General features: G+C 36.0%; 3 protein-coding genes and 1 long non-coding RNA gene across 5 annotated transcripts; 2 read left to right on the top strand and 2 right to left on the bottom strand.

Annotated features, from left to right (window-relative positions):
- Nucleotides 1-4,679: 4,679 nt before the first annotated feature.
- LOC119998410 lies at nt 4,680-6,483 on the bottom strand. 2 transcript variants are annotated; one of them, XR_005468234.1, is made up of 3 exons: nt 6,277-6,483; nt 6,090-6,164; nt 4,680-4,979 (listed from the first exon to the last, which is right to left on the bottom strand). It is a non-coding gene; the product is annotated as an uncharacterized LOC119998410 (long non-coding RNA). The 2 variants fall into 2 exon arrangements; XR_005468233.1 differs by lacking the exon at nt 4,680-4,979 and adding an exon at nt 5,550-5,710 and having other exon boundaries at nt 6,277-6,482.
- A 4,085-nt stretch (nt 6,484-10,568) lies between these two features.
- On the top strand, nt 10,569-13,855 carry LOC119998961 (laccase-7-like). Its single transcript, XM_038846443.1, has 6 exons — nt 10,569-10,762; nt 10,937-11,088; nt 11,682-11,923; nt 12,009-12,137; nt 12,447-13,400; nt 13,496-13,855. The coding sequence occupies exons 1-6, from the start codon at nt 10,664-10,666 to the stop codon at nt 13,624-13,626; spliced, it is 1,707 nt and encodes a 568-aa protein (XP_038702371.1). The 5' UTR covers nt 10,569-10,663; the 3' UTR covers nt 13,627-13,855.
- A 7,024-nt stretch (nt 13,856-20,879) lies between these two features.
- On the top strand, nt 20,880-24,196 carry LOC119998966 (laccase-7-like). The gene is made up of 6 exons (XM_038846449.1): nt 20,880-20,997; nt 21,156-21,307; nt 22,075-22,316; nt 22,393-22,521; nt 22,805-23,758; nt 23,854-24,196. The coding sequence occupies exons 1-6, from the start codon at nt 20,899-20,901 to the stop codon at nt 23,982-23,984; spliced, it is 1,707 nt and encodes a 568-aa protein (XP_038702377.1). The 5' UTR covers nt 20,880-20,898; the 3' UTR covers nt 23,985-24,196.
- A 1,198-nt stretch (nt 24,197-25,394) lies between these two features.
- LOC119998340 lies at nt 25,395-26,873 on the bottom strand. Its single transcript, XM_038845641.1, has 3 exons — nt 26,713-26,873; nt 26,291-26,614; nt 25,395-25,856 (listed from the first exon to the last, which is right to left on the bottom strand). The coding sequence occupies exons 1-3, from the start codon at nt 26,774-26,776 to the stop codon at nt 25,648-25,650; spliced, it is 597 nt and encodes a 198-aa protein (XP_038701569.1). The 5' UTR covers nt 26,777-26,873; the 3' UTR covers nt 25,395-25,647.

Below are 26,873 nucleotides of genomic sequence, written 5' to 3'. Positions count from 1 at the left end.
GGTTCTCGGTCCTAAGGAACTGGGAATCGAGAAGAGCATTTGCATATATTTCACTAATGATTATAAGTAATTCCCCATGACTAGTGGATTTTATATGACAAAAAAAGAGTTATATTGAAAAAAAAAAAGGAAAAGAAGGTATAGAATTAAATATTAGAGTCAATTTACTGTCGGTATGGAGTCACGAACCGGCCCAAGCCTTTAACTTTGTCGGCCCATACTTAGAAACGTAGAGAGTTGCCTATGCTGATTGCTGGTACATCTCGGCCCATTGAGCCCAGTAGACGTGCAATAAGTCCGTCGTTTATGGAGTTGGTCTTTTGCGGAGAGCATAATTTTATGTCAGGATAGACAAAGTACAAGTGAAAAAAATATAGATTCAAAAGTACGAAAAAAAAATAATAATTATTTATCGTTATTATATGAATTTAGTGTTATTTTTCGTATTTTCGAAAGCATAATTAATAAATAACCCAAAAAAATTTTCAATGGCGCTACCCCTGGATCCCCCGTTTAGTTTTGCTTACTCTCACATAAATTTCTGGCTCCACCTTTACATGGGATTGTGAGGTCTCCTATGTGGCCTGAAATTTACTTGTCAGTTGTACAGTGGACAACTTAATGGATTCAAGGTTACCAAAAAAAATCAGATTTGAATAGTTGAGCTTTGTTTTATCTTTGATATTAGTTGGGTCACAGTGAGAACTCAGAATACTTGAAATTCAACCTGGTTTGCGTGATAGAGAATCGAATTTTCGTGTTGAGAATCATAATTAATTTCTTTGGATTGATGATTAATCTTGCACTTCTGTGCAGCCACTTAGATAGTCAAAGGTCTCAATCAGTGGGAAATTTCTCAGCAAGGATGTCAAGATAACCTCTTCTGTCATGGTTGGCCTGTGCTTTTTAGTGGTTCTAGCTTTTGCAAGTTTTGCATCTAATGCAATCATGCAACACTCTTTCTAGGTAAATTTCACTCTACATTACATTGTCTTGTCTCTCATTTTCCCGTCTTTGACTGTTTTATGTTGAAGGTGAATTTATATTTAATGTACTAGTAGTCTAGTACTTAATTGTTGAAATGTCACTCTGTGTTATCTTCTCGCATTGAGTCTCAGTCCAGATCTCAACTAATCCATGGGGATTGAGGAATTTTTTATATAGCCCAAAATTTATCAACTAGTCATTCGATGAGCAGTTGCGCGGATTTCACATTACAAAAAAACATTGATGCACTATCACAAGAACGTACACATGTCGTGGGGCATCGAGATTAGAGACGACTTCCTTGGTTGTAAATGGGCCTATTAAGGAATCAACATGATTTAACTCAACGTCACCGTTTTGTATTATATTATATTAGCCATTGTACATGTGCCAAGTGGCACTCCTTGATTTGTAATGTTTTTGGGCTATCAAGTAGCCAAGTATATATACCTATACACTTCTCTTGTACCGCCTTGAGAGCTAATATACACAATACCATTTTTCTTCAATACTTTCACTTGGTATCGGAGTACAATGATCTCTTAGGCACCAAAAAGAAAGAATCCAACTCTGACGCCTCACGAATGGTAGAGAGTAGCGTCACACAACTCAACCAATCTATGACCAAGAATTAGTCAGCTAACACCCTTGGTGTGTATTGTTCCGTGATGCTGAATCACAAGAACTATTTATTGTGAAAAAACATGGTCCTGCCCATCATCAAAGGGAACAAACTGGAAGGCTTTATCATAGGGTCCAAAACCTGCCCTCAAGAGTTCATCACTACCACAATTCAGGACTCAACAGATGTTGAAGTCGGGTGAACCCAGAACATGAAAACTGGGTCTTTTAGGACCAACCCCTTCTTGGGTGGCTCTACAACTCTCTAGATGTTGAAGTAGCCTCAGAAGTCTTGGGGAATGAAACCTCAAAAGCCCTATGAGACTCTCTATAAACATTTTTTGTAGTCTAAACACGGTCAAACATCGTGTTTTCAAAAAGGAGTTCAGAAGGATGCAAAGGAGGACTTGAAAATGGGTGAATACCCCAAAGCTATGAAGAAGCTTGCAAACTATTTAAGCTTGGCAAGACAGCCATACGAAAATGATGACTTGGTTTCTCAAGTTCTTGCAGGTCTAAATTCAATCAAATATAACCCAGTAGTACGTCAACTGAATGAAAAGGCTCACATCAATTGGATGGAGCTACAATCTACCTTGCTAAGCTATGAGAGACGACTGGAACAACTCAATGACAGTCTCTCCAACCTAACCCTCAATCAAGCTAGTGCTAACTTTTTCAACACTAGGCACCACAACCAAAACAGATGACATCGCTTATCCTCCAATAAGAATAGAAACCACAACAAGAGTTCAAATAGATTCTTAGGATGAAGCAATTACAGAGGTCGTGGTGGACGATCTGGTGGCAGAAGTGGAAGGTCAGGGAATCATGGGAGACCCACTTGCCAAGTCTGTTACAAAAAAGGACACACTACTACCTACTGCTACTATAGGTTTGATAACAACTATATGGGTGCTTAACCAGACCCCACCAGAAACAATTATGAGACAAACAGATACAATCAATGAACCTACTTGGTGTGCTGATAGTGGAGCAAGCAACCATATGACTAGAATCTCAATAACATCTCTTAGAGGAGCTCATTCAATGGTAATGATACTCTTATAGTTGGTAATGGTCAAAAATCAAAATTGTATATACTGGTGTAGGACAGCTCCAGACCAGAGATAAAAGGAACTTGAGACTCAATAATCCAATGCATGTTCCTACTATTACAAAAAATCTGATTAGTGTGTCACAGATTACCATGCATAACAATGTGTTTGTTCAATTTAACTCATTTGGTTGTTTTGTCAACGACAAGCTGACAGGAGTGGTGCTGCTCGATGGGAATTGGGAAGCTTAAGGATGCCCTCTACCAACTTGATATGTCTACTACAATCAACCAAAGTTCAGCCAAAGCCACCAAACATTCACCAACTTCAGCGTCTTTTCTTTGTACATAAGTGTCTTTATATTCCAAAGAGGTTGAGTATGTTAACTCAAATCATGTAGCATCTTTATAGGTGGTTTCGTATTGAAGACTAGGCCACCTCTCTAGTAACACTTTGTCTCTAGTCTTGGAAAATTGTAATGAAAATATTAACTTCAGTTCCAATTCAATGTTCTATGATGCTTGCCGATTTAGAAAATCTCGTGTTCCCCTTTATCAAACATCTCAATCTCATGCATAAGATGTTCTTGATCCTATTCACACTGATCTATGGGCACCATCACCAATTTATTCAAATTCTGGTTACAATTATTATATTCATTTCATTGATGATCACAGTCGATACACCTGGACACTTGGATCTTCCCACTCAAATTCAAATACGAATCTTATATTATGTTCCTTAACTTTAAAACCCTTATCGAAACACAATTTGAAAAAAAAAAATAAATGCCTTCAATTTGAGATGGGTGGCGAATATAGAAGCCTGAGTGACTTTGTAAAAAAGCATGGCATCGAGTTTCGACATCCATGTCCCCATAATTTAGCTTAGAATGGGAGAGCTGAAAAAAACACAAACATATCACTGAAACTGGCCTCACTCTCCTAGCCCAAGCTCACATGCCACTCAAATTCTTATGGGAAGTCTTCCAAACTACAACATACCTCATTAACATACTTCCCAACTCTTGTGTTGAACAACCACACACCTTTGGAGAAACTAACTGCTAAATCTCCAAACTACAAAGCTCTCAAAAAGTTTGGTTGTGCCTATTTTCCTTGCCTCAACCCCAATCAAACCCACAAATTCCAATGCCATTATACTGAATGTGTATTTTCATATACAATGAATCTCATAACGGCTTCAAATGCCTTAGCTCCATGGGGCAGCTTTACATCTCTAGACATTTAATCTTCAATGAGTCAGATTTTCCCTTTCACACTGGTTTCCTTTAACGTCCTCTTTTGTTATTTCAAAACAATCATATCCAAAATTATCCATTTATTTTGCGTTTTGACAACCATAATTTTTCACAATATTGAACCTTGGAAACATGTCATCGTCGACCCTCGATATCCTATGCACTATAAAACTAGATGTATCCGCCACTACTGAATCAACATCAATCCTTATCCCTATCCTGTCTCGATTGATTGAGCACTGATTGAGCCTCGTCTTCCACCGCGTCCCTCACAACGGGATTGATCTAAGCAAAAACCTTTATGTGTATACATTTATATCACACAAATACACAAACACAAAAACTTATCAACATAAGTTATGCGAAGATTTACGGGAATAAAGAAACATACCGGATCAGTGGAGGTCGTGACATGGCTTGGAGTCTCACTACCCATAACCTTAGATCCCTAAGACACAGAACCTGGTTTCGATACCAAAATGTAACTCCCCGACCCGGAATGCCTTGCTTTTGGTATCATCTTAATCAATCTCCTAATTAATTCAATCATTAAGTCACTGAAAATTTCTGCAGCACCTCCCCTATTATGGAGGATGCCAACCTAGAGTCAATGCGCAGCAAATATCACAATTACGTTCCCAATCCTAGGCAGGGCCTCAGACCATCTAACAATTCATATCACCAATAAATTCACAAATCTAAGCAGGGCCTTAGGCCACCTAATAATCACATATAAATTTTCACACATAATATCATGTATAATCAAACAACCAATGTAAAGAGCAATTCTGCATGCATAATCAATTGTCAAGACACGAAGTCCACAAACCCGGTTCGGGAGTCCCGATAACATGGAGTACCCTCCCAACCGTCCATCCAACCATTGAATTGAGGTATCACACAACATATCTCAATCAAGGAAAACAAGTATGACAAAATACTAGTAACATAATCAAATTCTAGAACCATCTAGTCCTATTACTCTCCAGGGGCCTATCCATGTCACGCATGCTCCTCCTGATCCGCAACCCTAGTACCGAAACTAGACTCACCTGCGAGGAGGGAATAAGGAAAAGGAAAAGGGTGAGCAAAAGACCCAGTAGGGAATAATAAAGAGTAAGTGAATAATATTATGCCGAAATAATAAAGAAAGGCACAAATGCAACAATATGATAGCTAACATCATGTGCACCAACACAAGTAGATAACCACACCATACGAGATCCTAACTTGGCCCACCGGAATCCCTATACATATCAGGATCCTGAACAGCCCAACGACATCATCGCGTGGTGCTTCGAGCACATATGGAATCCTGACTCAGCCCACCGGCATTCCTGTACTCATAGGAACCCTGAACGGCCCATCGGCATTCCACATTACACATCACTCAAACCTAAGAGATATACGGGTCCATACCCAACATCTACCATGCAACTACAATGAGTGTCCAACATGATGATGCAATAGGATATACATACAACCTACATATATATATACACTACATGATGCATGTTCAAGAATAATTCATGCTCAATGGAAGATTGAACAAGTAGATATGCAATATAACTCAAATCATACAACGAAGAAATCACAAAGTGGGGTTGCTCTCCCTTAGGTGCAATTAAGGCGAGAATGAATCATAATGAACAAGAAGAAAAGATAACGTTCTTAATAGGAGACATATTCAAAGAGAATAGCAAAGGATGAAATTTCCCTATCTCAAAGCGAATTACAAATTCTTACCACAAACGCAACGTATACTCCACGTAAATTCACTAACCTATTCAATAAAATAAACTTCGTTAAATTTCCATATTCACCAATCACTCAAGTCTCACATTCCATACTTTAAAATTCAATCCATTTCTTAGAAATCCACATTCTACCCTAAATTCAAAGGTTAAACAATTTGATCCCACCATATATTATTTCTCATGTCAACCCAACCTTAAATAGAACAATTAAAATTAGGACAATGCTAGAGACCCTCAAAATATTATCCCCAAAAGTCCCCTAAATCTATGTGGCATTAAAATAGTCATTGATTAAAAACACACATGTAGGGTCACTTCACATCCAACACTCCACATTAAATGGGGGTCTTTTGGTGATCACTTTTTGGGGGTCTCAAGCATTATTCTTAAAATTAATACACTTACCTTGAAGCTTGTTAGTGTCTTCAATTCAAGAAATCAAACTCTTCTCTAGAGTTGATTCAAAACCCACACTTGAATCTAGTAATACAATATGATTAGAGTCTAATTTGAGCTATTGAACAAAGTAAACTCCCAAAGAATCAAAATCCCAAAACCCACTGATACCCACAACCCTAAGTTTAAAAACTACCTTAATCTTCTATTTTCTTGTAAGAAATTGAAGCATGTGTGTGGTCTTAGAGAGGAGAGTACCTTGCCGGCCGGAAGACTCTCTTGAACGTCGCCGGAAGCAGCTGGCCGGAGGTGGTGGAGAGAAAAGGAAGAGACAACCCTTTGTCTTTTTGTGAAAATGAGAATCGGGTGCTACTACACCCTTTTCTCTTCTATTATTTTTTTTATAAAATAAATCTCTCTTTCTTTTTTTTTATTTGTGAAATTCGGGTGCTACTGCACCCTTTTTCTCTTCATTTTTTTTTATTTCATAACTAAGTCTTTTTTTATTCATTTTATTTTTATTATTTGACATTTTATTTATTTTTATTTTGGGACGGGATATTACATCCACCATCAAGGATGCTCTGACCATTGTTGTCTCAAAGTACTAGGTTGTGAGACAACTTGATATCAACAATGCCTTTTTGAATGGTAGTCTCCAAGAAATAATATATATGCAACAACCTAAAGGTTTTATTGATGTTAGAAATCCTACTTACATATGCAAACTTCGCAAGGCCTTGTATGGATTTAAACAAGCACCATGTGCTTGGTATGAGAAGTTGAGGAGAACACTGCTTGCACGGAAATTCAAGAACTCTTGTATGATACCTCTCTTTTTGTGTTTCAGGAAATGAATCAAGTCCTGGTGCTGATGTATGTAGATGATATAATTGTCACTGGCAACGATCCACAATCTCTCCGAAAGTTTGTTCAAAAACTAAATCAACGGTTTACTCTAAAGGATATGGGTTGTTCTCTTTGTTGGCAAACATTTTGTCTCCTTTGTTGGTGATCCAATGAACAATCCCACTATCTACAGAAGCGCAAAGGAGCCTTACAATATTTGACTAACACCAGACTTGATATTTCTTTCATTGTCTACAAACTTAGAATTTCTACAGCGTCCTACCAACATTCACTGGCAAAGAGTCAAATGGATCTTGAGATATTTGAAAAGAACCCGAACCTTAGGGCTTCACATCAAACCTTGTGGTAGATTAGTTTTGATTGGGTTCACAGATGCAGGGCACTGTGTCTTCTTGGGAGATACTATTGTCTCGTGGTAATCTAAGAAACAAAATGTTGTTGCCATATCAAGCACCGAGTCTGAATTCACAGCTTTGGCCAATGTTGCTTGTGAATTAACTTGGATTCAGTCCCTCCTAAATGAGCTCTCTTTTATTCTTCCAGCAGTCCCTATCACTTGGTGCGACAACATCAGTGCTGGAGCATTTGCTGCCAATCCTGTCTACCATGCAAGAACCAAACATATCGACATTGATGTGCACTTTGCTCAGGACAGAGTTATGTCTAAGTCCTTACAAGTTTGCTACGTCCCTTCTCATGATCAGTTGGTTGATTGCCTTATCAAACCTCTATCACACGCTCGGTTTGCTTTCCTCAGAGACAAACTTGGAGTTGTTCACAGTGTTTCACTACCCACAAGTTTGAGGGAGGCTACTAAGCAATCAAGCTAACTCAACTCAACTCAACGTCACCGTTTTGTATTATTTTAGATTAGCCATTGTAGATGTGCCAAGTGGCACTCCCTAATTTGTAATGCTGTAGGGCTACCTAGTAGCCAAGTATATATACTTGTATACTTCTCTTGTGCCATCTTGAGAGCTAATATACACAATACCATTCTTCTTCAATACTTTCACTAGGCCCACTCCATCAGCAAAGTTGGCTCCACCACCACTTGATCTACCTTGGCGTTGATCACGTTAATTAGAATACCATAGAATAATTCAATGTATTACATTTGAATATTTGATCATAGGAGTGTTAGCGGAATAAAACAATCATGTGAGCAATTGCAACTAAGCTCGAGAACCGTCAAGCCCAAGCACTTGACTAGAGAGGCTGGGTTTTGTTTTTCCTCTTGACTTTGACTTTTTGGATTTGATCAATTCAAAGAAAAGAGGAGGATCTTGTGAAAATTATCTTTCCCATCACAAATATCTGTTAATAAATGTAATCTGTGAACACACGTACCATTAAAGAAAGGTTGAATTGTTGACTAAAGGAAACAAAATTATAATTAAATGTGGAAAGTTGGATTATTGTCATCAATTCGTAATCACATGTGAGCATTAGCATAGTCAAAACTGGTTGCTTGCGGCAAACAATCAATGAATATTCTTCATTCAGATCACTTCTATCCATCCAGTCGTGGATCATCACCTCTATACAAAAACCTTATCCCCATGACAGAAAAAAAAAAAAAAAAAAAAAACGATTTGTCAACTCTACTGAATTGCAACTTGTGATCCTGCTTATGGTTTTTAATAGAATAATTGTGTAGCAAAGATTTAGTTTAAGATATCTATGAGGATCCATGTATACTAAATATTGATTCATAAGAATACGAAAATAACATATATATCCCTGATTCTAACACCTGATATGAAATTTAAGACCTACTAAAAATATAGCGATTTCAAACCCAAATTATACTCGCAAGTGCACGAATCAATTGTAGTATAGAAGTGGTAAATACGAGTGTCGTACCCACAATGACTGAATATTAAATATATGCAATTCCAACTCTTCGTAATTATCAGTAGAAACAAAATAAATAAAGATTAACACAACTAGACAAACACTAGGGATCCGATTTCACCAACTCTATTGTATTTAAATTGTTTAGCCAATAATTCTCATTTCATTCATGCATGTCAAAGATCAAGTCCCCTAATTTATGTAATAGTCATGGGCATCTGACTTACCACGTATATTCTCAACTGCAACCATCCATGGGCATATGGATTGGCTAGGACAATAAAAAATGCATTAAGACCTATGGTAACTTATGTAGCGATCACAGAGATCCTAGCATATGGCATTTATGTCTAAGTAACTCCGGTGTCAACTGCAAGAAGCTGGTCTCAAATTGGACATGGGCATATGTCTCAAGTTGCATCATGGTAATCAACCCTACATGATAGCTAAACATCAGGATTTAATTATCAATAAAGAATAGCTAATTAACACTTGACAAAGCATGAATAAACTAACAATTAATCAAACCAAATTTATTTAAACATAATAGAGTGGATCAATCATCACCCTAGTAAGAGGATTAGTTCCTCATACTAGGTTACACAATCAGCAATTTATCTCACAAAATTCTAGAAAGAATATGTGATAGAATTGCTGTAAAAGAGAAAATGAAACTCCAGAACTCTCTCTATGATTCTAGCTCACTCTCTGATATTTTTTTCTTCTCTTGCTCTTTGCTTTCTCCAGAGAGACTCCTCTCTTTTTGTCTCAGTGTCTGGTCCTTTTATAGAAGTGAAAAGTTACTGATAAGCTTCACGAATACCGTATTTTGAAGACTTTAGAGGAAAGTTGGGCTGCATACATGAAATATCAATACAAAGATCATTTATTAATGTCAGACACTTATATACATATACATATATATCTATACATATAACTATTACGTTGGACTTTTGCATATATATATACGCACATACATATATATATCTATATATATAACTATTACTCTGACTTTCGTAGCACACACACATATATATATACAACTATATATATAGACTTATATATGTATATATCTACCTATAACACTGTTTATATATAGACTTTTATACATTTATCAACCCCCGAGCCACTAGTTGAAGTTGTAAGAATTGTGTGTATCACTCTGATGATTAGGATTCAAATTCTCCCTCTTCGTTTTAGGAGGAAGAAAAAGAGGAGAGGAGAGGAGAGGGAAAAAAAAAACAGTACAAGTCAACTTTCAGGAAACGCTGCAAATTAATCACAATTAGCAGGACCACTAGTATAAATAAGTGCATTTAATGTGTCCTCTTCTTGTGTTCAACATGTTCATGATAAGTCTCCACTTGGTTGGTCAAATATATAATGTGGAAAAACCATGTAATTGACAATCGATTCGTTAGCTAAAACTTGACTATCAGATAGATAGTGTCGGTTTTCCTAAAACCAAGTTCAAGCCCAACCCATCACAAGGTTTTCTTGAGTCTTTCAAGATTCACGACTTTAAAACATGTCTTACTCATTGGTTTATAACATGTTTATTACATCATTATTTTACCGATATGGGATTTTTCTCAACAATTGAGGTAGGAAAGAATTTTCTCCAAAGCATCTGTTTTTTTAATTTAATTATTTTTCTTATTTATAGAAAATAAAATTCATGAACTTTGAAATTAACTTACAAACTTTTTGTAATTAATATATCAAGGAAAGTGAAACTACCATATCGTGTGCAAATTTCAAACGCTTCTTTACAAGAGACCATGTTTATCTTATAAATAAGGGTTTCTCTGTATTTTTTTTTCAAAGGCTGCAGCTCCTCCCTTCAAGAGTTGGAAATGGCGAGCTACCCACTCGTGGCTTGGGTAGCGTTTGTTGTGCTTCTTTTATCTTCTTCAACTCTTGCTTCCGCTGCAATCGTCCAACACTATTTTAATGTAATTATTTCCTTCTTATGAATTTCCTTCACTTATTTCTCTTCTCTTCTCTCTTTGATTCTTGATTGGAAACTATAATCAGATTGTACAACTCTTATGCTCCGTTTGTTTGGAGGAAAACCAACCTCTCATGAAAAATATATGTTGTTTTTTCTCCTTTCTGGGTTATTTCAGGTTCAAAATCTGACTCTCAATAGACTGTGCAAAGAGCAAGTGATAACAGCCGTGAATGGAAATTTTCCAGGGCCAATTATAAGCGTCCACGAGGGTGATACCGTCTTTGTCCATGTTTTCAATAAATCTCCTTATAACATCACCATTCACTGGTACATATCTCTCTTTGTTTGTCCTCTTTTTTTTAAAAAAAAATTATTTGTTTTGACTTTAACATCTGACCTTTATAAATTTCTCTAAACATATTCTCTAAGATAAACTATTATTGTTATTTCATTCATAAATTTTCTATCCAACAAAATACTGCATGCATCAGATTATCTATTATATTATTTATTTTATTAAAATAATGATTTCTTCTCTGCCCTTTATTATTTTATTAGTTTTTATGATAAATATTTTTTTTTGACCAGCTCCACAAAATAGGTAACACGTAGATAATATGATAAAATTATGTTTTTGACAAATTATTTATATTTTTTTATCATAAATACAGAAGGAATCATATTTAGATAATCTAATGTGACTGCGGTCAGTGTACAAGATATTACTTTTCACATTGACAATAAAAACTAGGAGTCTACTACTTTATCTATAGAGTAGGTTTGGATAGAAATAATAATCATCCTATGTTTTTCACAATAAGACCCCACTGTTTTGTCTTTCTCATTAATGATAGTCATGGTTTTTCTAGCAAGTTAATAAACAATCCTCAATGATTGCAAAAAAAAAAATGAATATGCAGGCATGGTGTATCTGGTATAAGCCCATGGGCCGATGGACCCAGTATGATAACCCAATGTCCCATTCGCACTGGACATAATTATACCTACAAATTTAACATTATAAATCAGGAGGGAACCCTCTTTTGGCATGCCCATGAGGACTGGCTCCGTGCCACAGTTTTTGGGGCAATTATTATCCGTCCCAGACCCGGCCATCCATACCCATTCCCTAAACCCACCCGTGAAATTCCCATCATATTAGGTACGTACGTACCATCTCCTTACTAAGTCTATTTAATTTCTTATAATTCACCAGTAAAATTAATATTTACCATGTTTGTTATCAGGAGAATGGTGGAATATGAGTATCATTGATGTTGAAGACATAACATTGGACTCCGGTGGCACTCCTATACCTAATACTGCTTTCTTTATTAATGGATTGCCTGGAGATCTCTATCCTTGCTCTCAAAATCGTGAGTAACACTTAATTTATTAAATTATATTCTTTCTGTTTTGGTTGAAAATCACAGTTCTATCCACATCAAAGATATTGTTTGCATTGGATTTACATGTTTTCGTGGATACATCGGACTCGCAAGATTTTGTTTTTTTTAGATCTTCTCACTTAATAGTACTTAGACTCGTACTGTTGTAGGAACATGGGCGTTCACGTATACCACGTGGTTTGGGTTTACCAAACCGATGTGGTATCTAACAATTTTTTCTTTTTTTTTTTAATCTAGTTATCTCACATACGCTTTTTGTATTATTTTTACTATCAGAAATGTTTAAGCTTAATGTGAAGAAAGGAAATACATATCTCCTCCGCTTAATCAACGTTGGACTGGATAACACTCTATTCTTCAAGATAGCCAATCACAACATGACAGTTGTTGGCATTGACGGCTCCTACACTACTCATTATGTGACCGACGTCATTTTGATTGCTCTCGGCCAGACCACAGACGTCCTCGTCACCTTTAACCAACCGGTGGGGTCTTACTACATGGCCTCTAGCCACTACGACGTCGTACCATTAGTTGGTGAGAACACCACAACGAGAGGGGTGGTCGTGTACGATGGTGCGGATACATCGAAGACTCCATTAATGCCTGTTCTGCCTTCTCATATTGACACACCTACGGCCCATAGGTTTCAGAGTAATCTCACTGGGCTTACAAATGGGCCTCACTTTGTTCCGGTGCCAAGTAAGGTGGATCAGCATATGTTATTCACTGTTGGATTGGGCCTTGTCCCTTGCACAACAAATGTGACTTGTGCCGGCCCATTTGGGCTAGAATTGGCATCAAGTTTCAATAACGCGTCATTTGTGCCGCCAACAAGCTTATCTATGTTGGAAGCATTTTATTACAATGTGAGTGGAATCTACACCGCTGATTTCCCTGACAATCCTCCAACCCCATTCGACTACACCAACACCAGCATCAGCTTAGACCGTTCATTGATATCAACCAGAAAATCAACGAGCGTGAAGAAATTGAAGTTCAATTCGACGGTTGAGATTGCATTTCAAGATACAGCATTACTCGCATACGGTATCCACCACCCAATCCATCTACATGGGTTCAGCTTTCATGTATTGGCTCAAGGTTTTGGAAACTATGACCCTATTAGAGATCGTGAAAAGTACAATCTAGTGAACCCACCATACCGTAATACTATACTCCTGCCCGTAGGAGGTTGGATGGTCATCAGGTTCACAGCAAACAATCCAGGTAATAATATGATCTTCGTATTTTAAGTATCAAATTAATTTCGAGTTTGTATCGTGTGGTGATTTGTCTTGTATATCCAATTGTGAATTGTACAGGTGTATGGTTCTTGCATTGCCACTTGGACGTGCACATGTCATGGGGCATGGCCATGGCTTTTGAGGTTGAGAATGGGCCCACTAAATCAACAAAGCTGCCTCCTCCACCACTTGATTTGCCGAAATGTTAAGAATCACCTTAAAAAAGGTGTTCAAATATTCCAACGGTGGATATTTGAAGGAGCATGCTCCTACTGCCTGTATTCTACAAAGACAACACATATATACGCAGTCTTATAGAAACTATTTTTATTAATTGGTGTGAGAATAGAAATTATGTCAACTTATATATATGGAGATTGAAATATTAATTTTAAATATTTTATTTTAGTATTTTAAGAAATCTTATTTTTGAATCAATTAATATTTTTTTTAGGAGTAGAGTATTTTTTATTAGAAGTAATTTTGTTAATTTATTTTTTGTTAAAAATGTTTAGGATTTGATTAGGTTTCGTTCCATTCACTATTTAAATTTGTAACCCTCATTGAAGGATTTAGGTTCTAGTTGAATAAATTAAGAGACAAATAGTGTTATTTTCAATTATTTGATATTCACTAGAGTCAACAAAGTGTTAAGTATTAATTATGGTATTCGTTTGTTGAATCAATTAGGATTCGTTTGACATACCATTTTGAAAGTTGCATGTATGCCAACATATATGCGGATATATATGCTGGTTAAAATGATAGCATATATGCTATCTAAAATGTTGATAGCATATATGCTGTTTAAAATGATGTGTCAAATTACGTGTCAGGATATTATATTTTTTATTTTAACAATAATACATAAATATTTAAAATAAAATAAAAGGTATCTAAAATAAATGTAAATATTTAAATAAATAATTATGTTTGCTAGATAATTACATATTTTTTCGTTTGCTAGATCTCCCTTCTTGAGATTGATCATCATCATCATCCGAACCTTTACCCCAAAAGCTTGGGGTTTGTTACACGAGTCTATGAGAACATCATTGGAAATCCACCACATGTATTTGTTTTCTCTATTCATTTTTATCATGATCATACATTCGTCTACTCCTATTAAATTCATATCATTTCTTATAACTTCAAGCTATGTCTTTTTAGGTCCACCTCGCTGCCTCCTACTCCCTCCTATAAAAATCGTCTAATTCCTCCTCACTTTCGCATCGCTATCTCTACGTTGGACATGTCCATATCATCTTAACCGATTTTCTCGTAATTTATATATCTTCAATAGATGTTACTCCTACATTAGATCCAAGAATCTCATTTCTTATAAAAATTTGTTTTCTTTCTCTCGCTCTCTCTCTCATCTTCTCCTGCCAGCGATTGTCCACTTCTGGTCATCGTCACCAGACGAGTTAGTGACACAGAGGTGATGGTGGTGGAGGGTTTGATGTGAATAAGCCTTCCTTTGGGCCTATGATACACAACCTCAATCTTATCTACCTTCTCCGATTCAACAACACCGGAAGATTGTCGTCGGCGAGCAATCGATGTGCCTGGTGCCAGAAAAGATTCTAGTGCGGTCAGATCAAATTTTTTGTCTTTGTCTCATATTGATTTTACAGAGGCGTGATCACTTCTGCTATCCTTTCCTCCCACCTAGGCAATTAGCAACAAGGGTATTTTCTTGAATCAAGGAAAAAGATGAGGATAGTTAAGAAGAAGAAGTAAATTGCTGGTAAAATGGTTCAAATGGGGAACATTTCAAAATACTATCTGAAATGGTCCGAAAATGCTACTTTGTAGCATTTCAAAATTGTGTACAAAAATTGGTGTTTGGCACATGAGTGACATATATGCGACTTAAAATTGTGTGCCAGACGGTGTATTTATTTTAAGTATTTGTTTCTCGTTAAAAGTGTTTAGAGTTTCACTAAATTTCATTCCATTTATTATTGAAGGTGGTAACTCTTATTGATTGATTTAAGTTTTGATTAAATAAAATTAAGAGACAGTTAGTCTTATTGCTAATTCTTTGGTGTTCATTAGAATCAACAAAGTATTGAAGCCTTAATTTTGGTATTTATTTGTCGAATCAACAAATTTAAATAGACTTGTTCTAATATTCATTTTTCCAAACAACAAGTCTAAATATGTGTTCTCTCATCACGCTACCCTGAATCAATATACGTAGTTTTTTATTTTTTTACGCTGTTGACAAAAAAAATTTCTTCTTTCATGTTATCTTTTAATGTTAAAAAATTAATAAATGTCACTTACATAAATTATCAAAATAAATTGAAATTTTATGTCAAAGCCAAACAGCCCCTCAAGACTACTTATCAGCAATACAAGTTTTTCTCACTAGCTCCGTAAAATTTACGGTGGCATGTATTGCACTCATCTACATCGCTCGACTAAGGGCAAATGCAATGGTGAACTGGTATTGGGCCAACAAAGATGTTGTCTTTTGCTGATGTGGCTGTTTTGCAAAATATGTTTTGCTTATGTGGCTATATTGGGATAAGTGTTTTGCTGATGTGGATGTATTGATATTTGATGTTTTGGTGTAGTTTTGTTGTGGATAATATGGAGGAATGGAATGTTGTTGGGTTGGGTGGAAAGAGAAAGTGTGTGAGAAGAAAAAGTGTATAGAAATTTGTGTTTTGCTGATGTGGCTGTATTAGAATACGTGTTTGACTTGACTTTTTGTGTAATAGAGGTGGGACCGGGCCAACAAAAATGTTGGCCCAGTAAGTTGTTTCTCATTGCATTTGCCCTTATATGGTTTGTGTTTATGATTGGCGTTTCAAGTTTCCACACACGCGAAGCACCTTAAAACTTTTTTGGTATTATGCGAGTCCCGAAGCAACTGATCTTTGTGAATCACTTGAAGCTCCATACGGATCTGGGGGATCCCAAATTCCTAAGGAATTCTAGAGTCTACAATTCTACCTAATTGTTCATTTAATCCAAGAACAAAAAAGCAGTCATGTGCCTGCTCATTTATTGTTTGATGAGATAGGAAGATTTTATTTTTTATAAAATAATAAAATAAATATGGAGGCCGAGGCCGAGGACCGAGGAGAGAGCCCAAATTTGACAAATACAGACATGGTAGTGAAGCAACCGGCTATATGAACAATGAAGTCGCCACCAATTGATTTTTAGGATGCAATTGGACATCCATTTTGGTCTACGAGAAAAGTGGGTAAGGGGGTCTATTGAGCGTGGGGAAGGTGTTAGGCACCCCACAACTCCCGAAAACGGTTACCTTCAAAAATGTTTTCCTATTTGACTCTACTTTGTTTTGAGAAATGATTGTATGTCCCAAATGTTTTAATGAGTTTTCCATATGCCCGGAAAATCATGTATTATCAAATGGGTGGAAATGTTCCATTAATGTTAGACCAAGATTTGATTTTAAAAATCTTATTTTTATGGGTTTTGATAAAAAAGAAGGAAAAAAGGGTGCACGGGATCACTACGGCCATTCCCGGCTTGGCCGAAAATAAACTCCACTTGAAGTGGTCTTTGGTAAAAAAAGGGGTGCACGGGATCACTATGGTCATTCCCGGCTTGGCCAAAAATGTTAAATAAAGGACTCCACTTGAAGTGGTTCTGGATAAAAAGATGCACGGGATCACTACGGCCATTCCCGGCTTGGCCGAAAACATTTTACTTGGTCTTGGATGAAAAATCCATATCGGAGTGGGTTTTGATATTTTTTGATGATTTGGAAAAAGGGTATTTAGATAGGAACATTGGAATGAGTTTTGATGGTTTTAGAGAGAAGATTTTTGGGAACTTGGTTGATGCACCAAAAAGGCCCTCAATCAATGAAAAAAAAGATTCAATTCAAGCCTTACTCACAATTATGTTCTTTATGAGAAAAGAAAGAATCCATTTATGGCTCATTGAATGAGTCAAATATCTTTAAACCCACCGTTGAGTCCGTAAATAAATTCTCCTAATCCCTAAAAACACATTTGCTTTCCGGATCCACGAAATCCAAATGTTTTCAATGAATGCCGATGGAACCCCAATATCTTGAAGGCTCTTTGGTATTTAATCAAAACATAAGGATTCCATAATTTAATCTTGATGTGTTTTATTAATGTGAGACGGCTTGGATTAATTCTAATGACTGTTGCATTCATTTTTTTATTGCACTCAAACAATCCTAGCATACATCTAAGCATCATGGCATAGCGCGAGAAATCAAAGTCCTAGGCATGCATTCTAATGCAATCATCATTCACAAAATCATCTCCTAATGTCTATATGCTTTTAGCACCCTAAACATTTATGTATGCATTTCCACTATTTTCCACTATACTATTACAAAGATTTACATTTTACAAGGATACGTGACAAAAACAAAATTTATACAAATGTACAAAAACCCAATATTGCCCTTGGGACCCATTGCTCCAATCCGGCCCATATCTTTTAAGTATGTCCTCCGGCGCAAATAGTGTCCAGCCCAGTCCATGTCCAAAATCAAAGAATGGGTCAAATGGATGTCCAAACATAACATCAAACTAAAACCCAATATTTAAGAATTCGCATGCACGTATAAACATATATGGTAATATACACATACATCTACAAACCACATATACATATATATAAACACATAAAATATACACACATAACCCACGGTCTATATAAACACCCATACCTACAGTGTATATATACATTCAAGCAAATCCATTCATACACAACATAAATATATATATATATACATACAGCATATATACACGTACAAACACACATGAACTCATAGACACGCCATATATATATATATATATATATATTATACACTCCACGTAACATATCATATATATATATATACACATCACATATGAACAGATATAAACACATACAATATATATATGCATACAGAAATCAACATATGTCTACATAAAATGCAAGGGCACAAATACAGCGAACAAATCCAATATACAAAATATACAGAAACCACATACATGCATACAGGAGGAAGAGTCTCAAATATGGGCCAAATCTCAGTCATTCATCAACATAGAACAAACATGACAAACATGAAAGGGAAACAGAGACCAAGAACCCAAAGAAATCTAGAAAATGAATCTGCAATAAAACGAAAACAGAGCTGAGGAAATGGAATCCAGAGAACCAAAGTGTATATGAGATATTACCTTCTTAGAACAATAGAAAGTCCTCCTTTTCTTAGAATCAAAGTTCTCCTTGAATGACGAAAGGTTTTCTCCCCCACTCTCCCTTGATTTTGGCTCTAATTCTCCTCCTCTCCCTCGGCTCCTCTCCCTCTTTTTTTTTGGCCTCCTCTCTTCTTATTCTTTTTCTTTCCCCAATTTGTGCCCTCTTTTTCTTCCTTTCACACCCGATCCTACTGCCTCCTTTTTCTTCTTCCTTTCCCACCAAAACCTTTCTTTTTTCCTTCTTTCCACTACCTTTTTCTTTTACCCCTCACTTTCGGCTACTTTACCCTCTTTTTGTTTTTTTTTGTTTTGTTTTTTTTTTGTTTTTATATATTTTTTTTATATTATATATTTTTGTATTTTTTGGCCGGACGAAAACCGGGTACTACAGGTAGGTCATTAAGAGTGTATTTGGATTTAGGGATTTGGAGGGGAGGGGAGGGAAGAGAAGGGAAATATGAGAAAGGGAAATGTATTTTCCCTTCCATTCTCTTCCCTTCTCTTCCTTCCCTTTCCCTTTCCTCCAAATCCCTCAATCCAAACACACTCTAAGGCTTGAAGAGGGGCAGATCGACCTTCACAGAGGCGCCATCGTGCACTGCGGACTCCGGTGGATGGGATTTCGGTGACTTGGATTTTAAGGGATGGACCAAGAGGTGATCTTGAGGTTGGATGTTGGATGGAAAGTAAGAATGGAGGTAGATTTTGATGATCTTGAGGTTGGAAAGGTTGAGAGAGACAAAGGAAATGGCTTTTGGTGTCACCGGTGATATGATTTCGAGGCTGGAATGGATGAGAGAGACAAAGTCATGTTATTTTTGGAAAGAAATTGGTAAAATATAACCCTTTTTTATGGCCATAAGATCAAAACATGTGGCATAATATAAAACCAATGGATTTGAATTGCGGGCTCTGGAAGTCCCAAAATCCCTTGTGACGTAAACTCTTCAAAAAAAATAAATCCCTAGTGACGTGTTTGTTGGGTGCCTTTGCGTGAACAACACAAAAGCTCATCTTTACTAATAACAAAAAGCAATAAAAGAGACAAAATGAAATAAATAGAGTAAAAAGATAAAAAAGTAAAATTCCAATCTTATCATAGGCATACTGAAAACAGTTAAAAGTAGAAAAAAGATAAAAGATTGAACTCCAAAGCGTAAAATGAAAATCAAGTAGCATGGTGTTTTTTTTTTTTTTAGCCAGAATCATATCTAGTTTTGTAATTTAAAAAAAAAATTAATTATGTTTATGATGTCATTAGGACATACACTTGACTATATTTTTTAAGATAATCTCCGGTTTCCCAACTCATTCCGTCACAAGGCTTCCAAGGCCTCTAAGGGCTCATAACTTTAAAATGCGTATTACTAAATCTACGAAATAACATGTCAATTAGATCTTTATTTTAGCGATTTAGGACTTTTGTCAACAATTGAGGTATGAAAGAATTTCCTCCAAAGCATTTGTTTTTTTAATTGAATTATTTTTCTCATCTATATAAAATAAAATTCATAAACTTCAAAATTAACTTATAAAACAGTTAGGAAATAACAATTGACTCCCTAGCCCAACTTTGACTATCCTTATAAGATATTGTCCGTTTTTCCAAGTCCAAGTCCAAGCCTAACCTATCACGTAGATTCCAGGGTCTTTCAGATGTTGGTGTAAATAACCCAACATGATTTACCATTATATTGTGTGTAAATTTCAAACGTTTCTTTAGAAGAAACCATGAGTGCATGTTTTATCTTACGAAAATGATATATATATATTGGGTTTTCATATATAACTATTCATAATCATGTAGTAATTATATTGTTTTAACACAGTCTCATATTACATTATTTCTTATTAACACAGTGTTTCTGACTAACACAGTCTCTAATTACACTTTTAATTACATAATTACATTGTTTTAAGTGTTGCATATTTTTATACACTGTTTCAAAAATAATGTAATAAAACAATGTAATTAAGAACGTCCAGGTTAAACCGACCAACAATAAATCTTTTTGAAAAGAGTTTTACATATTGAATCCGAATATATATTTTTTTTTAAATCTAGAGAAAAAAAACATTTTAAAATTTCGTTTAAGAAGTAAAAAGTAAAAAGTTGTGAGGTCTCTATTGCTTAGTAAGCATTCATATAGATTATGAACCCCTATGGATGATTTCATTATAGATACGTAGCGTTACCATTTATCTTATAAATAAGGGTTTCTCTGTATTTTTTCCAAAGGCTGAAGCTCCCTTCAAGAGTTGGAAATGGCGAACTACCCACTCATGGCTTGGATGGCGTTTGTTGTGGTTCTTTTATCTTTTTCAACTCTTGCTTCTGCTGCCATCGTCGAACACTATTTTCATGTAATTATTTCCTTCTTATGTATATCCTTCACTTGTTTTTCTTCTTTTCTTTTCTCTTCTGTTCTTTCTTACTTTGATTCTTGATTGGTCTTCAGATTCTACAACTCTGAATCATATATGTCGTTGTTTTTTTTCCCTTTCTTTCTGGGTTATTGCAGGTACAAAATCTGACTCTCAATAGGCTGTGCAGAGAGCAGGTGATAACTGCCGTGAATGGAAAGTTTCCCGGCCCAACTATAAGAGTTCACGAGGGTGATACCGTCATTGTCCATGTTCTCAATAAATCTCCTTATAACATCACCATTCATTGGTACATCTCTCTCCTTATAACAAATTCTTTAAATACAGATAAAATGTCATTGTTCTCTAATTAATTTACGGTTTCCCTATTCAACAAATATTGTATTAGATTATTTATTATATTTTTTATAGAATCGAGGGGGCTCTAATTCTTAACTCCAATTCTTCCTCAAAAATTATTTTAAATTACGATTTTTTTAAAAAATGAAATATTAGAATTTAGGAGTTAGAACTTAGAAATGAGTGTTTAGGGTTTAGAGTTTAGAGTTTAGTATTTAGAATTTTTTTTTCCCAAAAGCTACTAATAGTCTAACATTATGAACACTAAAATACTCAATCACACATTTTAATTCATGATTTGACATAGTTTTTGGAGAGAATTGGAGTTAGGAATTGAAGCCCCCCATCCCATTATTTACTTCACTAAAATAATAATGATTTCATTTGTTTCCTTTATTATTTTATTAACTTTTATGATAACACAACAAACGTTTGTATCTATCAATAATAGATATGTTTTCTTTTATTAGTTCTCCAAAATAGGCAACAAATAGGTAATTTGATAAAGATTTATTTTTGACTAGTTCATTATATTTGATTTCTAAAATACAGAAATAATCATCCTTTCTTTTTCAGAAATAAGACATCCCTGTTTTGTCTTTCTGGTTAATGATAGTCATGGTTATTCTAGCGGTTGATGTCATTCATTCATGTATGAATATTGATTATTCACATGTGATTATAAATAATCTCATTGATTCACATATGCTTATGCAGGCATGGTGTATCTGGTATAAGCCCATGGGCCGACGGGCCTAGTATGATAACCCAATGTCCCATTGGCACCGGACATAATTATACGTACAAATTTAACATTACAAACCAAGAGGGAACCCTCTTTTGGCATGCCCATGAGGACTGGCTCCGTGCCACAGTTTTTGGGGCAATTATTATCCGCCCGAGACCCGGCCATCCATACCCGTTCCCTAAACCCGCCCGTGAAGTTCCCATTATGTTAGGTACCATCTCCTTGTTAACTATATTTAACTTCTTATAATTCACCACTAAATTAACATGTAATATGTATGTTATCAGGAGAGTGGTGGAATATGAGTATCATTGATGTTGAAGACATGGCATTGGACTCAGGTGGCACTCCTATACCAAATACTGCCTTCTTCATTAATGGATTGCCTGGAGATCTCTATCTTTGCTCTCAAAATCGTGAGTAACAATTAATTTCTTTCTATTTCTCTTTGTATTTTCATTTATCAATAATGATCGGGAATCGGGATCTCTAGTATCTCAGTTATTCCAGATGTTGAGTTGTACACACAAGATTTCATGTGCATCATGTGGGATCTATGGAGGTCACGCTCACAAATTCACTTGAATCTTATGCGTCTTACTCAGTAGTTGGGATAACTACGATAACAACTACTAAGATCTTTTATCATTTTCGTTTATTTGGTTGTCTCACCTACTATTTTTTTATGGCTACTATCAGAAATGTTTAAGCTTAATGTCAAGAAAGGAAATACATCTCTCCTCCGCTTAATCAATGTTGGACTAGATAACACTCTATTCTTCAAGATAGCAAATCACAATATGACAGTTGTTGGCATTGACGGCTCCTACACTACTCCTTACGTAACCGACGTCGTTTTGATTTCTCTCGGCCAGACCACAGACGTCCTCGTCACCTTTAACCAACCGGTGGGGGCTTACTACATGGCCGCTAGCCTATACGACGTCGTACCATTAGTTGGTGAGAACACCACAACGAGAGGAGTGGTCGTGTACGACGGTGCGGATACATCGAAGACTCCATTAATGCCAGTTCTGCCTTCTTTTATCGACACATCTACGGCCCATAGGTTTCAAAGTAATCTCACTGGGCTTACAAATGGGCCTCACTTTGTTTCAATACCAAGTAAGGTGGATCAGCATATGTTATTCACAGTTGGATTGGGCCTTGTCCCTTGCAGAACAAATGTGACTTGCTCTGGCCCATTTGGGCAAAACTTGGCTTCAAGTTTGAACAACGCATCGTTTGTGCCGCCAACAAGATTATCCATGTTGGAAGCATTTTATTACAATGTGAGCGGAATCTACACCACTGATTTCCCTGACAATCCTCCAACCCCATTTGACTACACCAACACCAGCATTAGCTTAGACCGTTCATTGATATCAACCAGAAAATCAACGAGCGTGAAGAAATTGAAGTTCAATTCGACGGTTGAGATTGTATTTCAAGATACGGCATTACTCGCATATGGTATCCACCACCCGATGCATCTGCATGGGTTCAGCTTTCACGTATTGGCTCAAGGCTTTGGAAACTATGACCCTATTAGAGATCGTGAAAAGTACAATATGCTGAACCCACCGTACCGTAATACTATACTCCTGCCTGTAGGAGGTTGGATGGTTATCAGATTCACAGTAAACAATCCAGGTAATAATATGATCTTCGTATTTTATACATCAAATTTATTCCGAGTTTGTGTGGTGTGGTGATTTGTTTTGTATATCCAATTGTGAATTGTACAGGTGTATGGTTCTTGCATTGCCACTTGGACGTGCACATGTCATGGGGCATGGCCATGGCTTTCGAGGTTGAGAATGGGCCCACTCAATCAACGAAGTTGTCTCCCCCACCACTTGATTTGCCTCAATGTTAAGGAGTGCCTTAAAAATGGGATTGACTTGAATTTTACACTCTTTTTTTTTTCTTTTGCAATATCTTGACGTGATATGGAGCGTAAAAAGAGTTGAAGGATTCGTTTATCTTTTTTTCAAGGGTTAAAATAATTTATTTTGAATTTGTAACTCTATATTATTGGGTGGATCTCGAAAGATAATGAAAGATCTCCTTCAAGTTATACATGCGATTTTTGTGGAATACGACTTTTCACAAAAAAAAAACATGTGTTTAAGGAGAGAGAAAGAGGGGAATAAAAAAAGGTTTAGGGTTTAGGGTTACTCGATGCTTTTCATTATGATTCAATGGTTTAGATACAGATACGATTGCGCAGCTACATGGATCACATCATATACGGAACAACTTGCATCATACATTTAGTGTACTCATTCTATATTTCCTTCTGAAACCATTGTGTTATAATTTACATAATTTGTAAGAGTGGTGGGAGATTACATTGAATATTTAAGCTTGATAGAAAATCAGACAATTTAATTTCATAACTTGTCATTTTTACCTGAGAAACTTACACAATACGAATCTCTCATGTAATGCACCGGTGCACAAACGAGCTTAGTTTTACGCACAATTTCAAAAAAACACATTAATTATCTAAACAAAAAGACATTGTCATGTCAATAATAGGCAAGAGATAGTGTTAGAGATCCAAAAACATCATGCATCCCTTCTTGTGTCGGGTCAACCTTCTAGAATGATGTGTACAAGTGTGGCAGTGTTGACCCCCACATTTCATATCTCTGACAAAGGGGGTGCAACAAGTAAAAAGGAGGGTGCAAAAATGAACGCCGATAAAAATTTTGAGTAATTTGGTTGTTGCAAAGTAGTTGTCTTGATGATGTGGCATGTGGCCATTAATATCACCATTAAATGAAATAAATAGCTTAGATTAATACAATGGAGCATTATTTGCCACAAGTTTAGACTTATTTCACAAACATTTTTTAAAAAATTTTAAATTTATCAAATAATTTTTATATTAAATTACCTTCGAACTTGTTTACCCTTTAGACCCCATATTTATTTTTCAATACAATTAAATTGAATTGAACTTTATAACCCAAACCTTTAAATTAAATTTATTGTACAAAAATAATCATCTCCTCTTCTCCCCTTCCATCTCCTCATAATCTCGCATTTTCTCCTATATTTTCCCAGTTTACCAATTGCCATGTTTTATACTCCATTTTCTTTGGACCAAAGTAAATTATATTTGGGGCTTCAATCAAAATAATAATGTGAAAAGAAACAAGATATAATGATTATAATACACAATAAAAAAATTGGGTTTAATTGTTTATTAATTGAGAGAAGAAAAGTCAATCAAAACAAATCAAAGGTGTGTATGGGAGTAAATTAAAGTTGGGGTTGGTTACAGGGAAAGCTTGAGACGTGTTCTTATTGCTGTATTAGATGAAAACACAAGAGTTCACAATCGAAAATCTCCAACTCTATATATATGTAAGATTATTTGAACCGTTGATGAGATCGGACGGCTCAAGTAAGAGTCCGTATTTTAAGACTGTAAAAACAGTCCCTATAAGAGAATCTCGCTATATATATATGTATTTATTTATTTATTTATCATCCCTATAAGAGAATCTCTCATTTCTAGTTGTGAAAATTTAAATATAACCAGGAGACAATGCTTCATCCGGAGGAGATGCATTCTCAGCAGGAGCAGATGCAGGACTATCAGAGATATCGACTGTTTTCGACTTGGCAGCCAAAGGACCTGGTGCTACCCCGGTAACGCCACTGGTGCTCATAAGCGCAACCATCGAACGGTGAGGATTTACTCTTGCAGCCTCGCAAATATCAGGCAAAAATGCACCTGTATTCAAAAAAAAAACCTTTAAAATTTTAATTTTTTTTTTTACAGAAAACAGAGGAGAGGCAAACATCAATCTTAGGTGGACCTTGTCAAATAGACAGAAAGTGGAAGCTTCCACCACAAGAAAAGTAGATTTGTTGGGAGAAATCTTTACTCCCAAGCAATAATCTTATAGCGTAAAATCTCATGTTCTTGACGATTATGTTAAGAACATAAATCCCACATCGATTAGACAATATTTCTATCGAGTGGTTTATATGGGTAAGTCTACTTTCTTACAATCAATCAACTAGGCATTTTTCTAGATTCATTGGGTTGGGTTTCGGTGAGTTATTGAGTTTCAGAGGAACAAACTCATGAGAGTAATCCGTAATGGGTGAGATTTCTGACAATCAATGAATACATATATATATTGAATATATTATTATAATTACCTTCTCCAGCAGCCAAATTGTAGTAGAGGTCGATAATGTTGGGGCATCCCTTATAGCAAGCAGAGGAGCAAAGCTTGGATGTGAATTGAGGTTCAAGGAGTAAATCAGATGAGATCCCAACAGAGTTCCTATCAACACCACAAGCATTAACACATTCATCGGTCTCTATGTAATTGGCCATTCTCTCTACCACCACCTCTGATGTCCTGCACTGCCGCTCATCTTTCCCGGCCGTCGCACCCGTCTCCAGCAGGCACCTCTTCCCCGAAGACGATATCGAAAAAGCACAAACATTTGTTGGTAATTCCTCACACACAATCTCCCCTGCAACCAAAAATTAAAAAATAAAAATTAACGATCAATTTTCCATAAATTGAATCTGTGACGTTAAGATTACAATTAATGATATAAAAAAAAGGTACCTAGAGTTGCGTGGATGAAGAGGGAGGAGAGGAAGAGAACCAAAGCCAATTTGGAAGAATCCATGGATGGATGTGTTAAGCTTCTGAAGATGCTGGGTTTGTGTGTTGGAGAGATGAAAGGTTTTGTGAGGGAGAGAAAATGAAGGAGAATGTGTACTTGA

The sequence above is a fragment of the Tripterygium wilfordii genome, chromosome 5 (assembly GCF_013401445.1).
Source record: "Tripterygium wilfordii isolate XIE 37 chromosome 5, ASM1340144v1, whole genome shotgun sequence".
Classification (NCBI taxonomy): Eukaryota; Viridiplantae; Streptophyta; class Magnoliopsida; order Celastrales; family Celastraceae; genus Tripterygium; species Tripterygium wilfordii.
Note: the sequence above shows the minus strand (reverse complement) of the source record. Positions and strands in the feature narration are given on the sequence as shown.

What these genes read in the sequence shown, in the direction of transcription:
- LOC119998340 (XM_038845641.1), bottom strand. Translation starts at nt 26,776, where the DNA reads ATGGATTCTTCCAAATTGGCTTTGGTTCTCTTCCTCTCCTCCCTCTTC. An exon ending in CTTCATCCACGCAACTCTAG is followed by an intron (nt 26,615 to 26,712) that starts GTACCTTTTTTT and finishes TTTTGGTTGCAG; the next exon opens with GGGAGATTGTGTGTGAGGAA. An exon ending in CAATTTGGCTGCTGGAGAAG is followed by an intron (nt 25,857 to 26,290) that starts GTAATTATAATA and finishes TTTTGAATACAG; the next exon opens with GTGCATTTTTGCCTGATATT.
- LOC119998961 (XM_038846443.1), top strand. Translation starts at nt 10,664, where the DNA reads ATGGCGAGCTACCCACTCGTGGCTTGGGTAGCGTTTGTTGTGCTTCTT. An exon ending in TCGTCCAACACTATTTTAAT is followed by an intron (nt 10,763 to 10,936) that starts GTAATTATTTCC and finishes GGGTTATTTCAG; the next exon opens with GTTCAAAATCTGACTCTCAA. An exon ending in TGAAATTCCCATCATATTAG is followed by an intron (nt 11,924 to 12,008) that starts GTACGTACGTAC and finishes GTTTGTTATCAG; the next exon opens with GAGAATGGTGGAATATGAGT.
- LOC119998966 (XM_038846449.1), top strand. Translation starts at nt 20,899, where the DNA reads ATGGCGAACTACCCACTCATGGCTTGGATGGCGTTTGTTGTGGTTCTT. An exon ending in TCGTCGAACACTATTTTCAT is followed by an intron (nt 20,998 to 21,155) that starts GTAATTATTTCC and finishes GGGTTATTGCAG; the next exon opens with GTACAAAATCTGACTCTCAA. An exon ending in TGAAGTTCCCATTATGTTAG is followed by an intron (nt 22,317 to 22,392) that starts GTACCATCTCCT and finishes GTATGTTATCAG; the next exon opens with GAGAGTGGTGGAATATGAGT.